The sequence below is a fragment of the Ornithorhynchus anatinus genome, chromosome 4 (assembly GCF_004115215.2).
Source record: "Ornithorhynchus anatinus isolate Pmale09 chromosome 4, mOrnAna1.pri.v4, whole genome shotgun sequence".
Classification (NCBI taxonomy): Eukaryota; Metazoa; Chordata; class Mammalia; order Monotremata; family Ornithorhynchidae; genus Ornithorhynchus; species Ornithorhynchus anatinus.
In genome coordinates this window covers 829,044-851,682 of record NC_041731.1, presented here as the reverse complement: position 1 = coordinate 851,682, position 22,639 = coordinate 829,044, and the positions used below count along the sequence as shown (strand labels likewise).

General features: G+C 58.3%; 1 protein-coding gene across 1 annotated transcript; it reads right to left on the bottom strand.

The window, feature by feature from the left end:
* Positions 1 to 488: 488 nt before the first annotated feature.
* KCNK9 (potassium two pore domain channel subfamily K member 9) lies at positions 489 to 21,543 on the bottom strand. The gene is made up of 2 exons (XM_007661420.3): positions 21,226 to 21,543; positions 489 to 2,510 (listed from the first exon to the last, which is right to left on the bottom strand). The coding sequence occupies exons 1-2, from the start codon at positions 21,506 to 21,508 to the stop codon at positions 1,645 to 1,647; spliced, it is 1,149 nt and encodes a 382-aa protein (XP_007659610.2). The 5' UTR covers positions 21,509 to 21,543; the 3' UTR covers positions 489 to 1,644.
* Positions 21,544 to 22,639: the final 1,096 nt, after the last annotated feature.

The following is a 22,639-nucleotide window of genomic DNA, read 5'->3' as shown; positions in this document are numbered from 1 at the left end:
ACGTGGGCTGGGGGCATGGGAGGGGACTAGGGATGTCAAGGGGAAGCACATCCCTAAGGGTCCCCATACCAGAGATCTTCTCCTACCCCGGGCCTGGGCCATGCAGGCAACAGAAGGTCTTCTTCCTGGATCCAGGGAATGACACGGGAGGGGTGGAGGGGTGAAGGGGCTTTGAGTGTTCCACAATACGGGGGCCTGGGACACTGACCCGAAGCCCAACTAGATTGCATAGTGGAGTTGGAGATGTCCTGGCTAATTTCTTGCCTGGAGCCCCAGCCCCTCCAGCCTCCAGCCCCATTTACTGACCCGCAGAATGACTGCTAGCTCCAGCACAGCTGAGCTCTAAACCCTCCACCCCCACAAGCAAAGTCTTGCCTTCCCAGCAGGCCAAAGCACAAGGTAATGGCCCTCTCTCTTCCTGAGCCCCCAGGAGTGGGGAGGTTCGGGTGTTCCCTTCATTTACAAATCAAAAGCATTTAGAGACAATCTCTTTTTTTAAAACAAGGATTGCCCTGCCACTTTTTATTAGAAAAAAATATACATCGACCTCTGACCCATCCTTACCCAAGCATTCCAAAAATAGAACTCGTGTTCATGCAGGCGGATGCCGCACAAAAATGATAAGTGCATCAATGAGGACAAAATAATCCAATAGACTCTCTGTCGTTCCAACAATTTTCCAGTTTCCTTTAAAAATTCCAGCTGCCCAGTAAATTGTTGGAACAGGAGGAGATGTAGTTTAATAAATGAATAATATCACTTGCTTTTGATTATGTATTCCGTTGCTAGTTTTCCTTGTGTTAATAATGCATACCAGTTGTACAAAGTGCATGCTTTTTTTTTTTAATTTTGAACTGGCAAGCTAAAATGATCCATCTCTTCCTGCCCCCCTCCCCTCCCCGTTTTAAAAAATGTTGAATACAATCTAGAACCTCGCAGTTTTAAAAAAGGTTAGACCTGGCATACAGACTGCTTACATGCTTGTTTTGGCAAAATGATGAATCAAAGGGTTTTTGGCTTTTTTTTTCTTTTCTCTTGGAAGCAGTCTACAAGTCGAAAGCTTGCTGTGTAACACAATCGCTGGAGAAGAAAAAAAAATGGAATACCTGATGCTTTTAAATGTGTCACGGCCTCAGCTGCAGACTGGAACAGCCCCGGCACAGCGCCCCGCCCCGCCCCGCGGAGAACATGTCAGGCCTGACGGTCCCGGGCCGGGGGGAAGGGGACGGTCCTCCCACTCGTGGGCAGCTTTGGACTGGGGCCGAACCGCTGCCGGTCGCCTCTGGACCCGCCACGGGGGGTCACGCCGCTGCAGCTTTGGATTGGGGCCTCACGCCCCCCTCCCCCCGGCTTCCCCTGGACCCTCACCCCCTCGGGGACGGCCCGCAACACCGCAGCTTTGGATTGGGGCCCCGCCACTCCCCGCCCCCTCTGGCCCCTCAGCACCACCAAACGGTGGAGGGTGGGGGTCATAATGTAAGGCATACTTTGCTGGAAAAGTAACAATCCATGCTTCATGCTCAGTACTGAGTCACCCCGGGAGGCTGGCAGCGTTCCGTCCCCGCCGTCCCCTCGCTCTCCGGCGGGGGAAGGCCCCAAATCAAAGACCCGGAGGGAAACCGAGGCGGAGGCGCGGGCCCCCTGTCAGATGGACCGCCGCCGCCTCATCAGCCCGTGGCTCTCGGGGAAGCTGAAGGGCCCCGGAGAGACGGAGCTGACAGGGGAGGGGAAGAGGCTGTTCTTCAGTGTGCTTGGCGAGATCTCCTCGATCTTGTACGAGATGGAGTGAAAGTACTGGGGGTTCAGCTTGGAGCTGAACGAGTTCTGGTGGGAGACCACCCTGCTGGTGTACTCACGGGAGCGGTAGCACAGGCAGGAGCAGACGGACTGCAGGTCCGCGACCTCCGCCCGGAAGCGCGGCGGCCGGCCCCGCCGGGGGTCTCGGCCCACCCCGGCCACGGTCGCCGCCGTCCCCGCCGCCCCGCCGCCGCGGTTCCCGGCCAGCGACGCCCGCTCCTCCGCGTCCCGACGCTCGTCCTCGCTGTTCATGGTCAAGAACCTGAGCACCACCAAGTTGAGGAAGGCCCCGATGACCGTCAGGCCCACCAGGATGTACATGAAGCTGAAGGCCACGTAGAGCGGCTTCTTCTGCAGGGCTCCCTTGGTTTGCAGGGCTACGTAGTCCCCAAACCCGATGGTAGTCAATGTGATGAAGCAGTAGTAGTAGGCGTGGAAGAAGCTCCAGTCCTCGTACTGGGAGAAGGCGGCCGCCCCGACGCAGAGGGTGCCCATGCAGGAGAAGAAGCCCACCGTGACCATGTTCTCCATGGACACATCCGTGCTCCGCATCCCGCAGCACTTCTTCACGCGCTTCAGCAGGTGCTTGACGAAGGTGTTCATGCGTTCACCCAGGCTCTGGAACATGACCAGCGTGAGCGGGATGCCCAGCACGGCATAGAACATGCAGAACGCCTTGCCCGCATCGGTGCCAGGGGCCGCGTGTCCATAGCCTGCAGGAGGGTGGGGGTGGATGGAGAAAACACACGATGGCAGGTTAAAGAGGAGCGAGGCAAGGCTAGAGCGGCAGCTGGAGGGGAGGAAGTGGCTGCCTGGTGTCTGGCGGTTGCCCCCAACGGCTCAGCGCCTCCGGGCTCGGGGCTCGTTAGGCGCCTGCTGTACCACCACTGCTCTCTCTACCGCCTCCACCAGAGCCTTTGGTAGCATCCCTCCCCAGCTGTTGTCCGAAGCCCTAAACCGACCCCGGGCAGGAATGGTTACAGCCGCACTGGCCACTCGCCACGAGGCTGGTACCTGGCTCCTGGGCTTCCTCCTTCATGCCCGCCAAACCGTCGCCAAAGTGACCGGCCAGTCCTGGCTTCCTTGCCTTCTTCTGGGTACCTACCCCATGAAGAAAGTCTCAGCCTCTCCCTTCCCCTTCGCCCACGAGCCCCTGCAGGCTCTTCAGAGCTCCGGTCTGGTCCCCTTTGTACACCCACTGCTTGGGAGAGCTCTTTCCAGAACAATGGGTCGCCAGCCCGTGGGGGTCCCCTGCTACTTGTCTCTCCCTTCAGCGATGTCTTGCCCAAATTGCGGGGACGTGGGTGTCAGTGAACAACAAGCTGGCAGGACCCTGAGTTGGTGGTTGGGTTCGGCCCGGCCAAGAGGGCCGGGGCCCGAGAGTCGGGGTGGATGCCCTAGACTGCAGACGACAAGGCTTTCAGCCTAACTGGACGGCCCTCTGTGGCCGTGTCTGCTGGTCTGGCCGATGGCCATCTCCCGAACCTTCTCCCTCTGCCGGAAACCTCAGTGTGGGGTGGGTGGAGGCGGAGAAACCGCTGAGGTAGCAAGACTGGCCCAGGGCGGGGAAAGATGCTGGGAGAATGGGAAGTGGGATCACCTTCTTGCCCAGTAGCCGTGCAGGCGGGGAGGTCAAAGGGCACTGAGCCCCGGGCCCAGCCCCACCCACAGGGGAGTGGACACAGCCCATGTCATGGTGAGGGAACACCCTTGTCTCGCGGGGGTCACCAGCCAGAACTCGGGCAAGATAGTCCCTGGGCATCAAGGAGCTTCCAGCTTTCCATGTCTGCCCAGAGGCTCTTGGACTGAGCCTCTGCTTGGCTCGGTGCTGGACACTCTCTGAGCGCTTAGTAAATACCATAAATAAGGGAAGAGGAGGTGGTCAAAACATTGCAATCTGGTTTGTCTCTAATGTTGTCTCTTCCTTCTTTCCCTCCTCCGTTTTCCTTCTCCTGCTCTTCCTGGGCCACCTTCTGCTTCCCTGTCTCTCTCCCTCACTCTCCCCTTCCCAGCTCCCTCCCATTCCCACAGGATGGGAGTCCCATTGGGCAGTAGTTAGAAGGAGCTCAGGGCCAGACAACACTGGGGAGGAGGATGGTAAATGAACTTAACACCCCTCGAGGTTGCAGGGCTCAGTGCAAATTCGGCCACCTGATGGCACTGGCCTCGTTCTCCCAAATCACCCAAATCTTCTCTGTTCACAACCTTGGTGACAGGTTCAGACAGAAGACCTACTAAGGCCAAGGGTGAAACCGCTAACAAGTCCTTGTCTCTCCCTTCCTACCTCAGATAGCTGGTTGGGCACAAAAGGAAGAATTGAGATGGTGAGAAGGGCAGGCGGGGGAGGCCCGAGGGAGGAGGAAAGAGAAGCTGCACAAGCACCAGACAGGGGAAGATGAGCCATGCCTGACAAAGATGTGGGATGATTATTCAGTGGAACCCTGGAGTAGATCTCCCATGGGTCACACGGGGCATCCCTGGTCGGTCAATGGATCGGCCAATGGGCTGATCGTTGGATCCCCCAGCCCACGTATGTCTCCACATGGCACTGGGGCTCAAGGGGCGAAAGCGGTGTTTCTGAGCCTTAACCTGGAGTTCACCGGGCAGCCCCTTGCAATTTGGGGGTGAGAGGAGGGAGGAGAGACCACCCGGGAGAGGGGTTGGGAATCAAGAGAAGCTTTCCAGACATTCTCCCAACAGCTCCCAACACCCGCTCCATGCCCTCCTATCGAGAAAGATCCTTCAGAGTGAAATCCATCTCCTGCCTCCTTGCCTTCCATCCCGGTCCTGCTGACCCCAAACCGGCAGCCCTTGCCGCTCCAGTCATCGCCCCACTCCGGTTTCGGAGATGCTGCCCTGGCTCGCCTCTGGGTTCTGGCTCATCCCAGGACTCTGACTTATTGGCCTCAGAGAAACCGTTTTCCTTCTCCATCAGCCCCGGGGAATGGTTTCTCAGGGACACGGGGAGAGCAAGGTTATTAAGTGTAGCGGCATATCTGTCCTGTCTATTTAACTGACTGCAGATTACAAGAGGGCCTGAGGGTCAGTAGTCTGATCGCTTATTGTTTTTTGAACAGTCAGCTTCCTTTCTTGTATTGATTTTTGGCTAAAGTTCCGCCTCACCCATCGGACGTTTCCTCCAAGACACAGGTCTGGGTGGCCAGGGGGCCCCGAGGGGCCCACGGTCATTGCAGCTGCGGGGGTTTCATGTCCCTCTGTCCCATCATTCACACAAGTGTGTGCACTGACCATGCACGTGCACGCACACACGCACACACCTGCACACGCACACTCAGCAGGTCAGAGGTGACTGGCTGCTGTGGCTCCTGGAACAGTAGGAGTGGTGGTGCCAGCTGCAGAGCAAACCTGGGCTCGGCAGGGTCATTCATTCATTCAACAGTATTTATTGAGCACTTACTCTGTGCAGAGCACTGTGCTAAGCGCTTGGATTGTACAGTTCGGCAACAGATAGAGACAATCCCTGCCCAATAACAGGCTCAAGTCTAAATGGGGGAGACAGGCAGCAAAGCAAAACAGAACAAAGCAAAACAAGCAGTCTAGCACAGACATCATCAAGATAAATACAATCATAGAGATGAACACAAGGTTCAGCACAAGCCCATGGTCCCAGGGCACTCATTCTTACTCTGCTGCCTCTGACTGAAAAACCATGAAGCTTTGAACCCCGGCCCTGCAGCCCAAGGTTCCCAGTCGAGAGAGGCCAGAGATTAGCGGTCGGCCAGCAGTTGTCTGCCCTCCCTCGCTGCCCTTATCTACCTGACCAAACTCACCTGGGCTCGAGCCCCACCTGACAGTGTGGGACTGGTTCCTTGGGCCTGGGCAGGGCTTTCTCCAGGGAGGAGTCAACTGCCTGGGCTGAAGAGCCCCAGAAGAGCCCCAGGAGAGGGGAAGAAGGTGGCCAAGTGGCCGGGGGGAGAGGGAGACGAGACTGACCGTCTAGGGACCGGAGTTTCCCCTCCTCATGTTGATGGCGGAAGCCAGATCCTCTTTAAGGGCTCAGATCAGACTAAGGCCACTCTGTAGGGTCTTGGTTCAGGCTGGGCTGGGCCATTCTGGGAAGTGAACCTGAGGGGTCCCAGGAAGAACCCTCATGGACTCATTATGGTCCTGGCCCCCAGTCTCAGGACCCAGGGGGAAGGGTCTCCCTCCCCATCCACCTTCCACTGCACCCACTGCCCCACTACAATAGGACAGAAAGCCTCCTGCGATGAGACCCCCGTGACGGACTGTGACCTGCGTTCTCAACCGGCAGCATTCGCGGGAGAAGTTCGCCGAGGAGTTGGTGTCTGAGGATCGGCCCATTAATCTTTGCCATTTTTCAAGGAAGAAATTCTCTGCACTTCTAGTAGGATGGAGGGCTCATCCATCCTGCTTCCCTACCTCCCGCCCTCCCTCTTTCCTTCCCTTGCCCTCCCTCGCAAGCTCCCAGCTCTCTTTACGCCGGCTTAGCCCTGCTTTCCTGTCTTTCCTTTCCAGCCCTGGCCCTTCCCTCACCACTGGAGACCCAGCCCCTCTATGGCCCCCCAAGCCCTGGCCCTGGTGTGTTGCAATAATGATGATGGTATTTGTTAAGCGCTTACTATGTGCCATGCACTGTTCTAAGCGCTGATCACCCCAACCCCACGGTAGGGGGCTTTGCCAGTGTACTGCGGCATCACTACAGCTGCATTGGGTGAAGGAATTTGGCAGTGATGGCCACAGCCCCAGGCCCAGAGCTGTCGCTATCTGGGCCTGGATGGACATAATCTCAGGGATAGAAGGGGCAGGGCTCTTTTTGTGCAAACACACACACTCACACAGATGTAGAAAATTCTTGTCTGGAAAAACAACTTTGTTGATTTTCTCCTTTGGGAAGAGTCTCGAGTTTGCTAGACTCTGTTGTCCTCCCAAACCCGCCCCCACCATCCCTGCCACAGCTCCTGCCCACAGTCAGTATTTGCAGATTCCACTGTGAAGTTTGGTGCCGGATCCTTTCCAGGGAACGCCGCCAAGCTCTGGACCCCAAGCTCTGGACCTTAGCCCCGACCCGTCCCATGAGTCCATTCTGGCTGGAATCTACAGCCTTGCCAGCTGCCGAGAGTGATTCGTGCAGCCTTGCTAACTTTGTAACTGACTTGGGTTCACAGTGGTGGTGTCAGGGAGTAGGCGCTCTGGGACAGAGGCGGGGAGGGAGGCACCCACCCTGACAGGAGCAGCCAGACAGCCTCGAGACAAGCTCTGCCCTCAGGTCTCATGGCATCAAATGGGGCGCTGGAGGCAGGGACAGTGGCGGCAACCACAGACCTGGGACTCCCCCTGTGGCTGGCAGTTTGGGACACTGAAGTATTTTTTACTGACTTTATGCCCAATTTTAGCACACTTTTCCATCCATTCCTAGAGTTTATGGGTGGTGGGCAGCCCCCGTAATATGGGTAACCCCTCCCCGCGGCAGCTCTGGGGAGGGGAGAGAGGAGGAGGCAGAATGGCCTGGAGGAAAGAGCACGACCAGACCCCCTCAGCACCCCCACACAAACTATCTCACTGAGGTGGACAGGTGGAGCAGCTACACAACAAAGATCCGGGCTGGGGAGGGGGCTGATCTTGGCTAAAAGGAACACAACATCCAGAAGACCCAGGGCCCGAGGCAACCACCGTCCAGTTCAATGACCCCCTACCCTACAGCATGACTGGACCTGGAACTGGCTCAGGTCTAGCTGCTTCTCCATGGAGACACCCTGGCTCCCTCCCATCCATCAACAGCTTGTCCCCCAGTTGTGGCGGTCCCTCTAGCCTTGGCCAGAGCCCCAATCTAAGCCCCTTCACTGGACGCTGGCTCGGGACAACTTAAAAATGTGTCCTAGGTCACACCAATGGCCACCCCAGAACAAGAAATTTCTCCTCAAACTTCTCAAATGAAACACTGTTCTCTTCCTTGATCCCTAGAGGCCTAACTCCTCTCATTCATTCATCATTCATTCGAAAGTATTTGCTGGATGCCTCCTGGGTGTAGACCCCTGCCTGGGTGGCTGCCGGGTGCAGAACACTGTACTTGACACCCCCTGAGTGCAGAGTCCTGTACTTGGACATTTGGGGGGATAGAATAGAAGCCAGACACATTCTATGCTCTCAGTCGACGAGACAGACACAGACTACCCATACACCATAGGTGCAGAGGAAATCAGGGATAGAAGCGACCGTCCTCAGCACTTGAGTGTAGCCTCAATTTGTTTGCCCTGTCAGTCGCCTTTTCTTAATCCCTAAGTTGGGAAGACATGAGATGGGATGGTGGGGAGTCACTCATTGGGAAAAGTCTAATAGAGGGGGTGAGGTTTCAGGAGGGATGGAAGATGAGGTGAGGAGGGAGGTTGAGGCAGTGGAAAGGGTGTGAGCAAAGGACTGGAAGCCTGATGAGGATGATAATGATGATGATAATAATAATAATAATGATAATAATGACATCTGTTAAGTGCTTATTGTGTGCCAAGCACTGTATTAAGCACGAGGGTAAATGCAAGATAACTAGGTTCGTACCCAGGCCCTTTCCCACATAGGGCTCACGGTCTAAGTAGGAAGAAGAACAAGTATTGAATCCACACTTCATAGATGAAGAAACTGAGGAACAGAGAGGTTAAGTGAGTTGACCAACATCGCACAGCAGGCAATCGGCAGAGCTGAAATTAAAACCCAGGGCCTCCGACTCCAAACCCCACGCTCTGCCCACGAGGCCACCCGTTTCCAGTTAACGAGATGCTGGAGCTGGCCCCCAGGAAGGGAACTCGCTAAAAGATGCCAACGCTGAGGTCGGTGAGGTTGTTTCGGCAGTCGATCGGTGGTAGGGGGTGGGGCGGCAGGCCGGGCTCCAGGGGCGGCTCCATCCCCTTTCTGAAGCGAAATAGCACTTGGTAAAACCTAACAGAAGTGGAGCCGATGGAGCTACTGGCTGCCCTCCACGCCCCGGGAAAGCGGCCGCGCCGGGGCCAGGGATCACCAGCCGAGAAGCAACACGGTGTAGCGGATAGAGCAGAGGCCTGGGAGTCAGAAGGTCGAGGGCTCTGATTCTGGCTCTGCCACTTGTTTGCTGGGTGACCTTGGGCAAGTCACTTCGCTTCTCTGTGCCTCAGTTACCTCATCTGTAAAATGGAGATCGAGCCCGTGAGCCCCGTGTGGGACGGGCACCGTGTCCAACCCGATTTGCTTGTATCCGCTCCGGCGGTTAGGACGGTGCCTGGCGCACACTAAGCGCTCAACGAATACCATCATCATCATTAACAAATACCACAATTATTACTATTACAGAAAGCATCATTATTATTAACAAATACCACAATTATTATTATTATCTCCGTCCCCACCCCCAGCGCGACCCCCGGTTGTGACGGGAGCCCCCGCCGGTGCCAGTGCGACGCTTGGCCCCCAGGGGGCGCTCTGCAACCACCGAGCTTGTCCTCGGTGGCGGAGGATCCCGGGAGTGCCGCCAATCTGGCTGCGGTCCATCGCCGCCGCCGCCGGACGACAGGCGGACCACCCGGCAAACTTTAGCACAGCTTCGCTCTTCCTCCCTCCCCTCTTCCTCCTCCTCTTCCTTCCCCCTCGCCGCCCGCCGGAGCCCGGCCCAGGTGCGATGCGAACGGCACCTTCCAGCCATTCATTCCACCCCGTGCACGGCAGCCGTCTGTTTCCATGGCAACCCCACCCCCCCCCCCCCCCCCCCCGGGTATCCTTAACCAAATCAGGGGGCTCAGGGAGAGGAGATGAAACCGAAGAGAGAGCGTCCGGGAGGAGAAGGGGAAGCGGAGAGGAAGGAAGAAGGGAAAAGGGAAGGAGAGGAAAAGGGAAAGAGGAAGGAGAGGGGAGGGAGAAGGTTCCCGTTGACCACTGAAGCTCAATAATTCGAAGTCTCTGTCGATGGAAGTGTTTGACCAGTGTTTGATCAGGGACTCGTGATCAAAGCTTTCTACGTCTGGGTCTGTGCTACCAAATTCTCCAGATCTTCTAGGCTCCTTGTATCTTCCCCACAGTCCCGATGTTTCCGGTTTAGCGGGGAAGCTGCCGAGAAGCCCCTGCCCCTGTAGACGGGTTTTTTTTCCGGCTGCTTGGCTCCCGAGCCAGATAGGAAGTCCCGGGGCTTGGGGCCCCCACAGAAGGTGCCTGGCACCCCGGCAACCTGCACTCTCATCATGGTAATACGTAGAGGGAGCAAAAGAGTTTAAAGATATGTACGTAAGTACCGGGGAGTGGGCCTAAGTACATTGGTCACACAGTGAAGAGGGAAAATAGAATTGGCTCGAGCATTTAGTACAGAACACCACACCAAATGGGCGTTCAAAAAATGCTGCCACTATCACCTCCAACCCCCCGAAACCCTTCTCTAGCATCCCAGGGCCTCCGGCGCACGCCCGCCCACCCAGACTTTCTGACAGTGCGGCGGAGCAAAACGACACCTCGATGACTGATGGGGGGCTGGGAGGATATTGGTGCCTGAACCTTGTACCCGGCGAGCACTAGTGCTGGAACATTGTCTCCTCCAAGTTTCATTGTTATCATAAAGGATGAATTAGGTGGTTCATTAAAATGCCCAGATTGGTTCTCAGAACTGCTGTGTCATTAAGTCCCCCCTCCGCCCCTCAGCGAGGAGGATGATCGAGGGCCTGCCCCCAGTTATTCCTCCACTCCGGAGAGATGGTTCCGTACCGACTACAGGTCATATTCCTGATCCACAGGGGGCCAGCTATCATGTCCCCCAGCCCCCGCCCCATCCCTCTCCACACACGCACACACCCATACACAGAACGAGCAGCCTCCCTGGCCCCCTGGCAAGGGTAGTTCTGCTCAGAGAGGGTCAGGGAGCCAGCTGGGAGGGTGAGGACCAATCTGGGAAGAGCCCCGGCTGAAGTCTACAAAACCCCAAAAGGTGTGGGCGAAGCAAGGAGAAAACCGATGTTCACCAAAACCCACAGTGCCAGAACAAGGGGAGACCTGCGGAGGAAGCCAGCAGGACAGCAGGACAGCAGGGTCCAAACAGATATAAACAGGAGAAAACTTTCTCGCGCAGAAGGGGGGGTAGGCTGGTGAACAGATGGAATCCAGTTACCACAGGAAATGGTTCGGGCCAGAGCTTCAGCGAGGTGTAGGTACATCTATGGACACCATCAGTAGGGTGTAGACCTTTCCATTAGATTGTAAGCCCCTCGAGGTGAGGGGCCTTGCCTTTTACTTCTATTGTACATTCCCAAACTCCCAGTCTACTGTTTGGCACATAGTAGGCACCCAGTAAATACCACTGAATCCACCAATGAATGGAAGAACCCTGGCAGCTGCCCAGTAAATTTGTCTGCCCTGAACAAATCAACGAGATGATGGTTCCGTTGGTCGTGTCAGGGTAGTGAGCGACCTCTGGGATCTGGTGGACTACAGGTGGGGAGCCGATCCCATTCACTTTTCTTTATTCTTTATTCTAGGCAGCCACACAAAGGTGGCCTGAAGGGGTCCTTCCAACTTCCAAGAAACACTTCCAACTCAATAGCATCATAGACTACACCCTAGGGGTTCCCAGAGGTGGTTGGGAACTGCTTTCCAGGGTCGGCTATCCCCGAGAAGGGAAGAGGGAGAAAGTTCCAAACCTCAGTGCTGGGCCCTAGCCAAACTGCAGACTGCCTCGCTGGAAAGTGTGGGCTCCACCCACCCCAGACCTTTTTGGGGATGCCCCTGGCCCTATAACTGGTCAGACAATGCAACGGGCAATGGACCCACAATGCCTCGCTTCTCCAAGCTGCACTGGGAATAACAGACCTCTAAATCCTGAACCAGAAGAACCAGTTGGGGACAGGGGAAGGAGAGCCACCTCCCAGCAGAGCAGCCATAGAGCAGCCAGGGAGCAGCCCTGCTCTCAGTCGGGTCAGAGACAGCTACTCCCCCAAGGGGGGGGGGGGGCCCTGTCTCCGCACCCCGGATCCGACGAGAGGGTTAGCCAACCTGCTCTCTGCCCCTGCCAGCATCGGGGAGGCCTTGGCTGCTACTGTTCCAACAGTGACTTGGGGGAAAATCTGCCAAACTGAATCTCATCTTTGATTTCACCCTGCGGGGGAAAAGGAAGCAGCTCCACGAGAAGCACTGCGGGCACCTCAACGGGCCCAGCCTCCAGCCACAGTGGGGCCAGGGCAATCAGCGGTGGAGGGCCTATCTGCAGGAGGACGTGGGGGGAAGCTGTGTCATTCTATCCCTTGAGTTGAAGAGTAGCTTGGACGACAGATGCCCTGACCTTACTCATGCCTGGCCTCTCCATTTTTGACCACACCCCGGGTGGGTTGCTGTGGATCGTGACTGGCTTTAGTGTGGTCTAAGGACTCATTTCATGAGAGGTTTTTGAAGTTGGCTTTTGACACCTGATGCCCTAAAAGACCCCCACCGACCCAGCTTGCCGGCCCCATCCAGGCCAGAATACAGAAAACCTCAGAACCCAGGGTGGGAGGCCCTCCAGAGGTGTCGGGTCCAGCACCACCGTCAGCCCTGTCAGCCCCCGGGGAGGTGAGGCCACTCAGCATGGGCATCCATTCTATCGTCACCTCCAGCGCCTGAGGGTCCCCACCTTCCTCTTTGGTCATCGGTGCCACACATCTTCCAACCGCAGGTCCGGTTTTGACCACAAGCCACTGAAAGCCGTTTTTCGGATCAATGGGCCGCACCCTAAGAACGCCTTCCCAGCAGACAGTCATCGCCTCCCTCGACCCGGCCTGCCTAACCCACGCTCTGTGAGGACAGAATTGGAGACGGTGTCACATGGATCGGTCAGTCAGTCACTCAATCGTATTTATCGCCCCAGAGCACAGGGGGTGTGGGGCAGGGTGACTGCACTCGGCCCCCACAGTCCCCCCACCCCAGGACCCCCAACACTCAGAGGTGGCACACGACACTGGTGAGATCATCGCTGCTCCAGACATGCCAACGCTCACCCCATTTGCCTATCCCTGACCCCTAACACATCACCGGGGAGCAGCGTGGAAAGGGAAGATCCGGGTCATATTGTCAGCAATCGATACGGGACTCCAGCACCAGCCCACCCGGAGTACTGCAGCCCGGCAGTGCAGCTGACCCCGGGCTCCTGGAAGCCTCAGCCCATGGCAGTCAAAGAGAGGAGACAGTGCTGGGGATGGTCTGGGAAACAGAGGAGTAGCCCAGAAGGCAGGACCCTGTGGGTCACATAGAAATTCCCTCCATTGCTGATGCACTAACTGGTCCCCGGTTTCCTGAAGGAAAAGAGAAGAAATGCCGGACAGGGAAAGATTTGGGCCCCATGGAGAATGGGGCTTGGCATCTTGGGTTTAGGGCTGTCCTGACAGGAGAGAGATGGGTCTTCATTTACTCCTTTTATAGGCAGCAAAACTGAAGAACAGAGAGGTTGGGTGCCTCACCATATCTCACAGCACAGTCCGAACCACAGATAGGCTAAGTGTTTCGGCTACATCACACAGCAGGTCCCGATGCCCCGGCCTCCTGACTACCAACCCCAATGGAGGCTTTCCCTACCTCGGGACTCTCATTTTTGATGAAGAATACAGCCCAGGAGAGTGGGCTGACAGACCTGAGCAGTCTGCAGGAATTCACCCCGACTGATCGGCCCGTGTGAAGACCCCTCATCGGTCTTGGAGGTCTGCAGCCTTGCCTCTCCCCACTGTTCAGACTCCCGTGCTCCCCCTCTACCTGGGTGCAGCCCACCGCCCCCCCCCCCCCGACAGCAGCTGTGGCCTGGGGGACTCCCAGGACTGCCCACCAACCAAATCACCCCAGTGAGCCTCAGCGTGCAAATGCCGCTGTCAGACCTGCCTGGCCCCTCCCTGCGCCCCTCCCCCCCGCCTCCATCTACCTTTTGGGGGATTCTCCCTGGCTGGACACAGCCTGTTCTCCAGGGAGAAAAGGACCCTGCCAGGTCCTGAAGCTGGTGCCAACGGCAGTAGCGGGAACATATTTGGGGAGAGCCCCAGGGATGTAATGCATTGTGCTAAGCGCTTGGGAATGAATCTCAGCAGCCCGAGCCACAGGCTCTGCCCACAAGGAGCTCACTCTGACTCCGAAGTGGAGCTCTGGGCCACGGTCTTGCTTTGGAAAATGAGAAGCAGCTGCTGTCGGTGGAGGCAGAAAGAGCACACCCACTGGGGCAACTCTGTGCCCACCTAGAGTCTGCGAGGCTGATTGGCCAAGGTCAGGTGGAGTGTCAGAGGGTTGATGGATCCCCCTTGGGTGGCCCCTTCAGGTTGGGCTGGGACCAGGAATCAGCTCACAGAAATGGGTTGGACCGTCCCAATGCCAACATGCAACCACTCAACCCCAACTGGGAATTCCTGGGCCAGCCGAACACCTGAGTCCCGGGCCAGTGTCCTGTCAGGCATGGGGTGACACGACCCCCCGAGAAGCACCCAGAGTCACCGGGACCAACCACGATCAACTCATGGTCGGGGAGCACCTGGGGACAACACGGCCCTGTTTAGCTGCTAGGGGTGGATATACAGGACAGAGAAGGGGAAGGCCCTTCCCTAAAGGGGCTTACTTAGGGAAGCAGTGTGTCCCAATGGACAGAGCATGGGCCTGGGAGTCAGAAGGACCTCTGGGGTTCAAATCCCAGCTCTGCCACTTGTCTGCTGTGAGACCTAGGGCAAGTCACTTAACTTCTCTCTGCCTCAGTTACCTCATCTGTAAAATGGGGATTCAACTGTGAGCCTCGTGTGGGTCGGGTAATGTATCCAACCCAATTACCTTGATTCTAGCCCAGTACCTAGTACAGTGCCTGGCACCTAGTAAGTGCTGAACAGATACCATTGTGATGATGATGATGATGATGATGATGATGATGATGATGATTAATAGCAGTAGAAGTAGTATTACCCTCTCGACCTGGCCATCGGCAGGATTTGTCGAGCACCTACCAAAAGCAAAGCACTTGGGAAACTGAGCACTTGGGAACGTACGATCAAAAGAAAACACATCTTCCCTACCTTAGAGGGAGCTTAGAGGATAATCAGGTTGGCCACAGTCCCTGTCCTCTATGGGGCTCACAGTATAAATAGGAAGGAGAACAGGTATCGAATCTCCATTTTATAGATGAGGAAACTGTGGCACAGAGCAATTGGGTGACTCGCACAAGTTTCCACAACAGGCGAATGATGGATCTGGGATTAGAACTCAGATCTTCTGACTTGCGGGCCCACGCTCTTTCCATTAAGCCACAAACCTGGCCTTCCGAGCAGCCCTAGTCCAGGACATACTGGCCACCGACCCCAGCGGGCCCCTGGGGCTGACGGCCTCCCACCTTGCTCCTCTTCTTTGCAGAGTCCTCTGTGTTGGTCTTCCCCATTACACTGTAAAACTCTCCAAGGGCAGAGATCATGCTTTTGGTGTCTGGTACCCCAACCCAAGCACTGAGTTCAACTCAGCCCCAGGTGGGCGCCTGGCATGGGCTCTGCCCACAGTAGGACTCAATAAGTTCCACTATTACCGCTGCTGCTGCTGCTGCTGCTGCTGCTGTTTTGCTACTACTACTATTACTCCTACTTCTCCTCAGCTTGTTTATGGAACTTCCAATCAGAAGTACCACACACGTCCCAGTTCTCTACATCCCACACAAGCCTCCGTAAATATTCAGCGTTTACTAGAACACTGGTGCTAAATCGAGCCTGACTATCACCCCGGAGAGCCTAAATGATGGTGAGATCTAACCAATTCTCCCGACACATTTGCACGGTGTCACTAGCTACCTAAATAAGCACAGTTACTTGCTGCCCTAAACCTATCGCACACAGACGAACCCTTAAGCTTCTAAGAAGGCCGGTGTGGCTTTCACAACATCCTCTTCGCCTGCTGCCCCCCAGCCCGGCTCCAGGCAGGCCGCGCAAGAAGCTCGGGTGAGCGGCCGCGAGACGAGACAAGGTGAGCAATTACAGGGACCCGTGGGCTTCTCGCGTAGATTATCCCTCCCCAGGCCTCCGTCGGCACCTCTCCCTCCAGTCCCCTATATCGCCTAAGCCTACACGGCCCCGCGGCGGCCTTCGACTGACCAAACGGGTCCCAGGGTGCAAGGATGGAATGGCCGGTGAGAGCAGAGAGGGCACTCGTCTTTCGGGGAGCTTGTGGGGAGCACGGAGGTGGGGCGTGAGGGAGGGCACGTCGGTAGGGAGAAGCTGTATGGAACAAAACTAACGGTGCCTTTGGCGTGGCTCTCCTTAAACAGGCTCATCCCCTTCCCCCGTGAACAGCTTCCTCCCAACCTGGAGCCGAAGACTGGCGGGCCCCAAGCCTAAGGAAGGCAGAGCGAGAAGCCTCAGAAACCTGATCTAATGGGACTAGATAACCCCCAACACTTAGCACAGAGCTTGGCGTAATCATTATTATTACGGTACCGCTGAGCACTTACTGTATGCCAAGCACGGTACTAAGCACTGGGGTAGAAAGAAGATAATCAGGACGGACACACTCGTCGTCCCTCATGGGGCTCACAGTCCAAGTAGGAGGGAGGCACATAATAGATGTTCGACGAATACCACGGGTGCGATTATTCCGAGAGGCCCCCCCACCAACTGCTAGCCCCCAAACCAACCGCGCCCTCCTGTCATTCCCCTTCCCCTCGCTCATTTTAATTACCGTCTCTCACAGGCCAGGCCGATGGGCCTCTAACTGACGAACGATGGACGAGAGTCATACGATGTGGACATTCCCTCAGACGTTCGTCGCCTCTCTGCTGGGAAGCGGAGCTTCCAGGAGGGGGAAGCTGGGCGGTGGCCCTGGGTGGAGGCATTAGGCGGTGGCACTAGGCGGTGGTGTTGGGTGGTGGCACTGGGTCGCGGTGCCGGGCAGAGGCACTGGGCGATGGCACGGGGCAGCTGGCGCGAGGCCGACGAGCTCCCGCGGCAGGACGGGGCCGGCTCCATCCGCCTCCTGGAGCTGTCCCGTTCAGCACCTCCGTCCAGCCCCACAGCCTGGAAGACCGGATGGTGACCCGGCGAAGCCGCTCTGGGGAATAATCGTATCCCCGTACTAACCCATCCCGACTCCAAAGCCGCGGCTGGAGGAATCGTGTCAACTGAGTGTCTGCCCGGTGTGCATTCCCGCCCCGGGCACCGGGAAGGAGTACGCGGGAGTAGCCGGGGGACCCGGCTTCCGATGCTGACTCCGCCACTCGTCCGCGGCATGACCTCGCGCAAGTCGCTTAACTTCTCTGGGCCTCAGTCACCTCATCTGTAAAATGGGGATTAAGACTCTGAGCTCCGTTTGGGACGTGGACTCTGTCCGGTCTGATTATCCGGTATCTAACCCAGGGCTTAGTCCAGGTCCTGGCGCACAGCGAGCGCTTAGCAAATACCACTGAAAGAACAAACAAACAAAAAAAATAGACCCCATCCCTGGCTGCAAAGGGGAGCCCAGTCTTAGAGGAAGGAAGGAGGGGTTTGGTTGTCACACACACGAGGACAGTCTCAAACTCTTCGGAAACAGATCAGAGTCTTCGTGACACCCGCAGAAGCCCAATGGGGAGGGAAAAAGAAGAGTCGCGACTCTGGAGAATAATTGCTCCAGAAGAGACTCCATTTAATGGGTGGCTGGTCTTGTGGGGTGGAGGCAGGGGGTCGGTACCCAGGGATCCAGGGCCGGACTTGCTGGACACCCCAGAGAGATGATTCCCCGTGCTTCTACTGCCAAAGCCTTCACTGTAGCGGCAGGATACGGCCATCGTCACGGAAGACCCCCGGCCCCATGAGGTCGACCGATCGCATGGGCAAAGCGCCTCTCCCTTAGCCCGGGCCAGAGGTAATTGGCTTAATTGACTCCCCCTCTGAAGACCCTGTGGTGAAAGCGGGGTGTGTGGCGACAGTATCTCGGGGTTAGATAAAATAGAAGAGTGTCTACAAAGATGAGCTTGACTCCTCGTTGCTATTGTTCAATCCAAAAACAATTCTCTAGAGGACAGGGCTTGGGGTGGTTTTTGTCCAAGGCCAGGGAGCTCCTTAATTAGCATTTATATTGAAAAGACAAAAATGGTGGAAAAGAGGAAAGACGATTCTGTTTGTCCGCCAAGATGAAACCGACTCTCGCAAAAGAGCTCTGGCCCCCCACCTCCTGCTCCCAGACTCTCTCGGCCCGCTTTCGACAGGACTCTTTCCCGACGCACCTGTTGTAAAATTCTCCCGGAAAACATCTGAAGGAAATTCAACTCACGTTCCTACAGTAGGTGTGACGGTCAAGCAACGACTTGTCAAAGTCCCCTGAGAAGACTGGCCAGTCATCCCAGACGGAAAGGCAGCGGACGGTCTGTGCCTCGCTCGGACCGGGGCAGAGCCAGGAGGGGCTCTAACAGGTTGGTCCCGGGGAGGGGGGCGGGGGTGGTGGGGAGGAGACGGAGTGTGGGAGTTTCAGCTTCCCCAGACTTTCCGAATGCTAAGGTGAACAGCACGGGAGGCTGCAGGACCTCGGGGAAGCCAGGTCCAGATGGGGAGCTGATCTCCCTCACTGTCCTTCCACCCAGGGCGCTGCCGGCCCCGCCGTCAGTCACAATAAATGCAGGCACAGTTTCCGATGCTCTCGCTGAAGAAAGTTTTTTGCTGATACTCAGTTTTGGAGGAAAATGTATCTCTCTCTGTTTCAAGGGAGCAAAGTATCATTTACTTCTTGCTCCTCCTCTGTTTCCCTGGAAACAAGTCCCCACCATAGATGGGAGAGAGAGTGAGCGATGCCGACCGTCCCCGACGGTGGCCGATGGCAAGCACACCTACAGATGTGCCTGACTCAGTTGCTGATTTGGACTGGGGATTGCAAAGAGGGCTGGTCTGGTGATTTGGTTTGGAGTCGGGGAAGAAGGGGCTGGACCAGTGACTCGGTTTGGTCGGGGGAGGGGGCTGGACCAGCGATTTGGACTCCTAAGGAGGCAGAAACGTGCGGAGCACTGAGGTCCACCTTAAAGCGAGCAGCCACCGGCCACTGCAGCCCAAACTGCAAGAAATCCACGTAGGCCAAAGTGCTCACCGCTCTTCCCAGCGGGTCCCACCCCTTGTATGCAGCCTCCCCGAGGGACACTGTCATCATCTTCATTCACACCAATACCTCCGGAGTAGCAACAACCTGAACCTCTCTGGCCAAGGGGAACGGTCAAGGAGACAGACGAAAGACATGAAGACGGCGGATCACCGGACGGCCAGTAGGATGGGGAATTGGAGGAAGATGGTTCGAGTCCTCCCTTGGGGAGAAAGCAAGGGAGGGGTGGGGGAGCAAACCAAAACTCTGCCAAAAGCACACACTTTTCTGGCTGATGAAAAGAGATGCCCCATACGGTGTTTCCAGGTGGCAGTATATACTTACAAGTTCTGGACCGTGGAAAGACATTGTCCATCTCAGCTCCCCTAATAGAGAGCAAACCTCTTGGCTACCATAGGCTGGGAGTGTGGGAGGAGGGGGGGGGGGTGGGGGTGGGGGGACTTCAAATCACCTTGGACTTGACAGAACACCAACTGTTGGACAGAGAGACAGACGGGGACACACACAGGTGGCTCAGCGCACAGAGGCCAGAGTCTCATTAAGGGGACCCTCCAGACCCAGTTAGATCCTGGAGCAGTACTCTCCTTATTCTGTGCCCGACATCAGCTCCGTTCACAACAGCTTGGAGAGGAGGAGCTGGGCCCCCATGATCGATTATTCTTCAGTGGTCACCGGCTGCCCAACCCCGCTGGCATCTGTGTATTCTCCGGACCTAAAGTCACGGCTCCGACGCCGGGGACCGCTTTGCCCTCTTTTCCCTAGACACCAACTGCTCCGAGTCCTGGCTGTACTTCCCTCACTGCCTGGGCCAGGGGAGGGGGGAGCTCTGCCCTGCCCAGCCCCCCTCGGCTCCACCTCAAAAGCCCCATAGACTCCACCCTCCCGCTCCAGTACCCTTGGATGTACCCGGCTGGATCCTTAGCTGTGCCGGTTGCAAAAATAAGAGCCACACAGAGTCACATAGAGGTGTCAGGGTGAGGGATGGGTGGGGGGGGGGAGGCGCGGAGGGGGCTGGGTTACCGAGTTAAGGAGTTAAGTAGTTACTGTGCCAGGAACTGGTCAGATCCTCTATCACTGAGCAAGGCACCAAGGCGTGTGAGTAGCCGGAGGAGCCGACCGAGACCCGTTCTTTCTCTTCACCCGCTCTTCCACCAGTCTCTCATCACCAGCCCAGGCACCAGGTAGAACACCACTCTCCCCCAAACACCGACAGCCGAACAGCACCGAGGACCCAGAGAGCCAAGTGGCTGGCAGGGTCGGGGGGATGGGAGCAAGGGGAGAGACTGGGTTGGGGAGAGGGAGAGATGGGGGCACGGAGGGAGAACCAGGAAGAGAGAGAAAGGGAGAGCCGATGAAGAGGCAGAGCTGGGAGGGGAGGGGAGCTGGAGGGAGATCTGGGGAGAATAACAATGGTTAAGCGCTTACTACGTGCCAAGCGCTGTTCTAAGCGCCGGGTTAGATACAAGGTGATCAGGTTGTCCCACGTGGGGTTCACGGTCTTGATCCCCATTTGACAGATGAGGTAACCGAGGCACAGAGAAGTGAGGCGGCTTGCCCGAGGGTCCCACAGCAGACCAGTGGCGGAGCCGGGATTAAAATCCAGGTCCTCTGACTCCCGAGCCGGTGCTCTTTCAGCGAAGCCACGCTTAGCACCGGGAGAACCGGTGAGGGGAGGGGAAACTGAGGGGACCGGGGCGGGGATCTAAAGTGGGCTTGGGATCAGCCCTCCTTTCCTCTCAGGGGAACCTTCTCTCTCTCTCTCTCTCTCTCTCTCTCTTCCCCCATCTCCCCCTCCTCTTCGAGGCAGGGGGACCCAAACACACCCACGGGCCGAGAGACACCTAAACACAGAGACGGGCCGAGACACAGAGACGGTGGCCGGGGGTGGGGGGGAGAGACGCACCCAGAGACAGGGAGAGCTATGGGCCCGGAGAGGAGAGGCCGGGGCTAAGGGGCCTCGGGCGGCCCCGAGAAGAGTCCCGGAGAGGCAGGGGGAGGGAGAGGGAGGCCGGCCAGGGCCCTCGGGGCGTCCGGCCGTCGAAGCCGGGGCTCTCCGTAAGACGGGGATTACTAATCATCATCATCATCATCATCATCGTCGTCGTAATGCTAGGAAGCGCCGAACAAATACCGTGTCCTTACAGCGTTCTAAGCGCCGGGATGGAGAGAAGGCGATGAAGTTGTCCCGCTTGGGGCTCGCAGCCTCGATCCCCAGGTTACAGGTTAGGACCGTGAGCCCCACGTGGGCCAACCCGCTGACCTTGCATCCCCCCCGCCCCCCTTGCATCCCAGCGCTTAGAGGAGTGGTTGGCGCCCAGTAAGCGCCGGACAGATCCCCTCGTTACTGTGATCATCGATATTATTTCCTGTCACCGAGCTAGGCCCCCCGGGCGGCCCCCCGGGCGGCCCCGCGCTCACCGATGGTGGTGATGACGGTGATGGCGAAGTAGAAGGAGCCGGCGAACTTCCACTGGACGCCGGCCCGGTGGGGCTCGGCCTGGAGGATGACCAGCTCCAGCTGGCGGTAGTCGTCGCGGCTGATGTTGTACTTGCCCTGGATGCGGGCCTCCTCGGCCCGCAGCCGCTCCTCCTGGCGCATCTCGTGGTCGGACTCCAGCGCGTCGAAGACGGCGGCGCCCACCAGCAGGTAGGTGAAGGTGCAGGCGATGAGGCTCAGGGTCCGCACGTTCTGCCGCTTCATGGCCGCCCGCCGCAGCGCGCCCGTGCGGGGCGCATGTCCCCCGGCCGGGGGACCGGCCGTCTGCGCCCACCGGCCGCCGCCCCCCGGGAGGCGCGGGCCGGCGCGGGGCGGGCCCCGCCGGGGGAGGGGCAGCTCCCCGCCCCCGCCCCCTCCCCTGCCCCCGCCGCCCCCCGCGGGGCCGGGGCGCCCGGGCGCCGGGGGCCGGACGGAGGGGGCGCGGGGGGCCGCCGGGGGCTCCGGGGACGACGACAGGCACAGGAAGCTGCCGGGCCGGCGGCTCCAGGTGCCCTGCAGCCCCGACACTCTGCGCAGAACCTCGCCGAACCAGCCCGTCCCACTGCGCAGGGCCATCAACGGGACACCCCCCCCCACCCCACCCACCCCCGGCCCCCGGCTCCCGGACCCTTCCCCTCCCCCTCCCCCTGCGGCTGTCCGGCCCCGGAGGGGGCGGGGGCGGGGGCGGGACCCCCAGATGGGGGGGCTGGTCCGGCCGGGTCCGGGAGTCCGGGCGCTCGGGGGAGGCTGCGGGGGGCTCGGACCCTCCCAGTTGAAACCCCCCGGACGAGGCGGGGGCGGGGACGGGCTCCCGGGAGGGGGGGAGGGGAGGGGAGGGGAAGGGGGGCGTCTCCGCCCTCCGGGTCCCCTTCCCTTCCCTTCCTTTCCCTTCCCTTCCTCTTCGCCCCTCTGGGGAGATGCGACTGCGCCCTCGCCGCCTCGGCCTCTGCGCGCAGGCCTGGCTGCTCCGTCTGTCTGTCTGTGTCTGAGTGTGTGTGTGAGTGTGTGAGCGCGGTGGCCTCCCCGCCCCGGTGCGGGTCGAGGCTGCCCGCGCCCCCTCCCGCCCCCCCCCGCCCGGGCACGGTCCGCCCCGCTGGGCACCCGGGACACCGGGCTCCTCCTCCTCCTCCTCCTCCTCCTCCTCCGCCGCCGCCGCCGCCGGTCCCTCTGCCCCCGCGAGGCCGAGGGAGGCGGCTGGGGGTGGGGACGGGGTGGGAAGGGGGCGGAGGAAGATCACGGCTAACAACCCAGCCCGCGCCGGGGCCCGAGGGAAGCTCCGCTCAGGGGAGGAAGGGGTGGGCGGGGCATCGCCTGGGGGCGGGGGGCTGCAGGAAGCCTGGGGCTACAGGCTGGAGG